We start from the raw sequence: 6070 nt of genomic DNA on the forward strand, positions 1-6070 counted from the left end.
GAATATATTGTTTGATGGGTTCCACTAGGAGTGGATTTGTAATGGTTGGGTGATTTAAGGATTCGATCTCGGAGTTTTCGGCTCCTGGTTCAAATTTGTCGACCCGAAAAGGGACAAACTTAGCTAACCGTGTCTCAACGAGGCTACCCAAAGCCATCTTGGTTTTAATAACTTTTAAAAGCGTTGGCCTCGATGAGCCAAATAGATCTAGTACACATGTCCTTTTTTGAAGCAACGAAAAAGAAGTAGTGCAGTTCAACAAGAGCCAGAACAACAACTGCTGTTGTGCTCAGATAAATTAAAAATTAAATATTGATCATAGCATCGAAGACGTGTTAATCTGAACCGTAGCAAGTGGTTAACGTTGGCAGGTTTACTTACACTTTCGCCCCGATAAAACAGCTGCACCTCGGACAGCGGCTGAATGCTGTGTATCTTCCACCACGTGTGAAGCAGTCCGTCGGTGTAGTTGGAGTGCAGCAGATGGGCACCGGTGGGAACCAGGCCAACGATCGTCTTTCCGTTCGTCTCTCCCATTTCGTTCTGCAAAGTTTAAGAGCAGTAATCGCCAAACACCCCGTGAGTACCAATTCCAAATTGTAAACATCTCGCCGGGTACTGTACCTCAATTTTGCAAAAGTATGACACCAGATCCTTCTGCTGAATGTTCTTCACCGTCAACCGGGTGCGATCGTGGTGACCATGGTGATCGTTGACAATGGTAGTGCGGGGTCCATTCTGAATCACTTCATCATCGCGGAACCACTGGATTTTCCGCGGGGCCGGATTGCTGTCGTACAAGCAGACCATCTCTACGTTCTCACCGATGGCGGTGTTGATGTAGCTGGCGTGTTTGTGAAGGATCGGTCTGCCTGCAATGCAATCGGTTTTGGGGGGGGATGAGTATATTAGAAAAAGTCCGTTTCCCGCGTTAGAGCTAAAGTGGATCAAAAACAGACACACACAGATACACTCGCAACAGGGCGGGAATCTCTTCGCTCGAAACTCGCGAGACTTCAGATTTGGCCTCACGAAGAGATCCCACCATGGGAGTGGATTGGGCTAAGGAATTTCGCAAGCAGGAGCAGCTGTTGCTGGATCTTCTCGAGGACTACAGCATAACCTTAAACTTTTGGAACGGTACTGGGAATGAGCAAACTATAAATGTACTCCAACACAGGATATTAGTAGTAATGGGAGTTAAGGTGATGGTAACGGGCATCAAATGGTGTTTCGTGCTTTCGAGGCAGTCCGGTGCTTGGCTGATGGTTTCTACAATATCTACAATATCGTGCAGTATAGGTGCGCTCCACCAGAGAGGTGATTTCTACGATCGCAGGATGTCAAAAAAGGAACCCACGACGGGGTACAGGCGGAACGAAAGATAGCGTAGTGGGAGATACTAAATCAAAGGGTGAATAGGTGAACTACGGATGACCTTTCTCCAGCGGTGCCGTACTGTTGTTGGACTCATCATCCAGCTCATCTTCCAGCTCCGTCGAGTCGTTCATTGGTTGGGCTGTGTTGTTGTTGTTGTTTTGTGAATCGGTGCGTCAGAGCCGTACGACGTGGGGCCAGCAAGAGGCAAGATGAGCGACGTGTGATGCGGATGCGTGTGATTACACGAAACATGAAACATTACAATTCAATCAGACCAAATACCACCAACAACGCAATGGGCGCAATCACTAATACGAGCTTATGGTAGCGGCAAATGGTGATCTTAAGCTTGTAAACCCGCACCCGCGGGAATGTTCCTCGGGTAGACACCGGAGTCCCGCCTGTAGTGGAAACGGAGGAGTGCGTCGATCTGAATAACGGACACTTACCCTTCACTTTGACTGTAACAGTCCGGCTGACCGGTTCGCCGACTCCATTCTGCGCCAAACACTCGTAATCACCGGCGTGTTTTGGGTGGACCTCGTGGATCTCGATGAACTCCTTGCGTGGTACGATGCCGATCTGCCGGCTGTACTCCTCATCCAAATGGCGACCCTAATCGAGAGCGGAGTCAATATGGGTTAATGGGAGCCAATCAGTAAGCCTCGTGCTATTGGCCATAGCACTTACTCGATAGGACCAAACGATCTGTGGCGTTGGATGTCCGGTGGCCGAGCAGAACAGGACAAACTTCCGATCGCGTTGATTCAGCTCAACCGTCTCGTTCAGTGTCTTGCTACCGTGCATGATGTGGACGTCGCGGGGTGGTCTGTGGAATGTGGAGCGTGAATTTGGTGCCTTTAGCACAGAGCCCATCTTTTCTCCCATCTCGCTCACTTACGTCAGTATCTGGAGTTCGATTTTAACGGACGAATTGCTCGGCAACAACTGACAGAAGTAGTCACCTTCGTCCGCCAGCTGCACACCGTCGATCTGGAGCGCAAAGTCATCGAGCAGCTTGAACCGCTGATCCGACGTCAGCTTCGACCTGTGCTGGAAGATCGGTTGGTTCTTCTTGTACCAGATGATGATGGTGGAATCTGTAACAACGGAGCGAGTGACAGAGACAGTGAGGTAGGTAAGGTAACATTCCGGACATTCGGTGAGCAACCGAATATTTGTTAAACTGGAATCAAGATCGGATTGGATTGGTAACCTTGCATTCCATCGGAGCACCCTGGCGAAGGTGCCAATGGATACGCTCTGCAGTTGTGAACTCCCCGTCGCTCGGAATGCTGTCCCATGGAGTACAGTTGAGCCGAACCATTTGCACAGTAATGGCCAGGAACATAGTCGGCTAGATGCAAAACCGCTTTACGATTCCTAACAGTTCCCATTCGCGTATGCGCTATCGATTCGCACGCTAATGAATTGGACTGCTGGCTGGCCGGCGTTGCGAGCGGCAAGTGGCTGTCGAGTAGTTAGTTGGCGAGTAGAATTTATTGCACCAGCCCCCACCAGGGCCCTTCGCCGAGATGCAAGCAACGCAATTAAATTATTCATTCAGCTTTCCGGCTTTCGATGCTTGACTAGCACGAATAGCAGACCGGCTGTGGCAGGGAGAAGGATTGGGCTTAGGAGTCGAGTGTTTTTTTACTTTTTCTTTCCAATTGCACCGCGTGCACACTGTGCATGCAATCGGACTTTGTCAGTTGGTGCAGCTTAGTCAGCTGTTTTGCATGCACCGCCTGGTGACGGTGGCGTGTTCGATTGGGCTGAAGGATGTTACGATAAGGACATTGAGGCCAACCGTCTGCCTGGGTGGCGTGAATCAGTGGATGACATTGAATTCTAATTAGCATTTACTCGTCGGTCCTTAGCATTCGTCAGCAACATTGCAGTGCAGAATGTAATTTCTTTGTTTGTTTTGTTCCTACTGATGAAGGACAAGCATGAATTATAAGGCGTAGCATAACTGCAGCATAACGTGTAATTTAAATTCAAGGACTAGAATCTTTGGAAGGCGATTTTAACCGTAATTAAATCCTAAATTGGAACATTGTTCAGTTTAAAGCTGAACTTGAAGTTGAGTTGCACCTGGTTGACTGTACAACAAAGCAACAAAGCGGTGCAGATTGAGATACGCCTCACCATCGTCGTTAATCGATACATCGATGGACTGAATTGATTTATGCTTCCGAAATTACCATAACCCCCATTCGGTTTGCGGTAGATCAGTACCGAGCGCAACCGGACGTTCGAATCGACTGCATACCGATACGGATACTGCAAAAAAAAAGGGCGAGAAAAGGCTGCACACTGCGGTACGACTACGCTTCACTAACCGGACGACTTCATTGCAAAACCATCCATCAATCAACCACACAGGCGACCATGATAGCCTGGAATCGCTCAATCAAACGCCCCGTACTGCCCGGTGGCTATCCTTTTGTAGTAGCTAGAGTGCAACAATGTACGGACATCACAGGTACCAGTACCCTTCCTTCCAGGAACACTACCACGCAGCCTCGCAAGCGGAGGAAGTTTCCGAAGTTTCCGAAGAAATATGTTTCCTTTTAAGAAAATGAAAAACAAAACATCTACACTCTCCTAGAGAAGAGAGTGATGGTATGGTTCTGGCTGCCTTTTGTAAATCATTGAACCGCACGACGGAGCGAATGATGGATCACCAATGGACCATCAACGGCGGGGGCATCATGAAATGGAATCCACAATCTCCGGCCCGGGCGACGCTGGCACACGCTGTGTCATGCTGGGATTTTTTTTCTCTTCGCTTTACGAATCCCTGCTCCCTTCTGCAATCTCCCTTGGATTTGTTTCCCTTCCTTCCCTTTTTGGTCAGTCTGATGCTGATTTCATCGCATTTGCATGCGCCCCTCCATATGCATATGCAAATGCGACGCTGCAATCACAATCGCCCAAGCCCATTCGATTGATCCGCTCGCTCATCGTCCTGGTGCATCTCGGCAGGCAGGCAGGTCACGTTCGGTCGGTATCATAGCGCGTGACTGGGCGGGGGACGGGGGTAGGGGGAGGCCCCGTTTCGAAAGGATGAGTAATCCTTCGGATGAGTGTTGCTAGCCAGCCAGCAAGGATGGGTAAACAGTAGTAACAAAGGAAGCAAACAAGAGCTGCCTTTCATTTTTACAAAAAAAAGGATTCCCCGTTTCGCTTTGCGCAGTGATCAATCGTTCGCTCAAACGTCTCATGGTCTCGCGGCGGGTGGTCCAAGGTGTTTTGCTGGAAGATGCCAAAGGTGTTCAGTCACGCTGGGAGTGTCTAGGCAGGTACGGGTCGAAGGTTAGGTTGCACTTCATTCAAGATGATGAAGTAAGAATTCTTGCAGTGCGACATTGGATGATGTAGCATAAATCAAATCTGCAGAAACGTATCCCGGTCTGATTGAACTGGTAAACGATGGTTTTGCAAAGTACAATCAACTACTACTATTGCTGTTTAATTAAAAATGTCCACCGTGCGCTCTCTGCTACTTACTGGTTGGGTTGGCGACTTCACACCGCAACGCAACCTGCTCGCCCGGTGGTGCCTTCTCGATGTAGTTCTTAGTGAGCAGCTTCGTCCCGAGCAGCGTGTTGTCGTTGATCTGTGTTCGCTCCTGGGACGGTGCATCCTCGTCCTCACCGTCATCGTAATCGTCATAATCGTCGCCGGCCGCCTCGACGGCCTCTGCCTGTTTACTGCGTTGCTCCTTCGACACGCTTACGCTTGATTGTGGCAGGGCTGTTGGAATAGAAAAAAAACATTGGATTCAATTAATGATAGAACTCTCGTACTTTCCATAACTTAGGCAATTTTAGAAATTAAAAAAAAAACAAACTATAAAATGCTGAGGAGTAGCTTACCCCGCCAGGTCAATGGCGAAGGTCAATTGTGTTGGAATGTTAGTTGGCGCCCTTGAAGCGCCAGTGGCTTGCCACGGTGTTTACGATTACCACCGGTACACATTTATGATCCCAACCGATCGGTCGTGGTCGATTCCGGATCGAGGGGCCTACCTCTAGAAAACATGCCAACAACATGACGCAATTCATCTGGGGTCTGAAGCGCCCGGTTGGTGCACAATTTGCCTAAAGTGTCTCCCTTTCGGGGGCCGGCCGGGCTGGCTAGATCGTGTGGAGTTAGTAGAGACCCACTCAAAGTGACGGCCTTTTCGATGGCAATAAAACTATTTATGATCCACTACAGCGAGCGAAGCTGGAGTCTAGCGACGATAGCGGACGAGTAAGGCAGAATTGAAGGAGGGTGCGAGTCATCGATGATGCCGCCGTGCGATCAAAAGCGACATAATGCGGTGATGATAGGGGGCAGCACAATTGAGTGTTATTAAATTCCTTGTTTATGGGCTCGGTTTAGGCGCGGACGGGAATTGTTTTCAGTTTTACTTATGCTGGGATGGTGACAGGGTGACTTGGGCAATTAGACGAGATTAGATTCGCTCTTGTCTTATTGGATTCTCAATATTTTGAAAAGCTCAACTTCTAGTCCGATCGTTATGTTCATTTTTAAGATATTGCTGTGTTGATTTTTCTTAGCTCAATGTAGTGCTGTGGATTGCTTTCAGTACTGCGTTTTTTATGGATGATTAAAAGCAAATATCATTTCCTGTACACTTCCTAGACATGCATCGTTCAACAGTATGATAACCCAT

General features: G+C 48.6%; 1 protein-coding gene across 1 annotated transcript in view; it reads right to left on the reverse strand.

The window, feature by feature from the left end:
- The window catches only part of LOC126579045 (myosin light chain kinase, smooth muscle-like), an 8191-nt gene extending 2989 nt beyond the window's left edge, over positions 1-5202 (reverse strand). The window contains exons 1-8 of the mRNA XM_050242258.1: positions 5196-5202; positions 4897-5142; positions 2282-2480; positions 2071-2209; positions 1830-1995; positions 1439-1519; positions 625-872; positions 382-543 (exon numbers count right to left, since the gene is read on the reverse strand). Coding sequence (XP_050098215.1) covers positions 382-543; positions 625-872; positions 1439-1519; positions 1830-1995; positions 2071-2209; positions 2282-2480; positions 4897-5142; positions 5196-5202 — 1248 coding nt within the window. The remainder of the gene's footprint in view (positions 1-381; positions 544-624; positions 873-1438; positions 1520-1829; positions 1996-2070; positions 2210-2281; positions 2481-4896; positions 5143-5195) is intronic.
- Between the last annotated feature and the right edge of the window lie 868 nt (positions 5203-6070).

This window comes from Anopheles aquasalis, chromosome 3 (genome assembly GCF_943734665.1).
Source record: "Anopheles aquasalis chromosome 3, idAnoAquaMG_Q_19, whole genome shotgun sequence".
NCBI lineage: Eukaryota > Metazoa > Arthropoda > Insecta > Diptera > Culicidae > Anopheles > Anopheles aquasalis.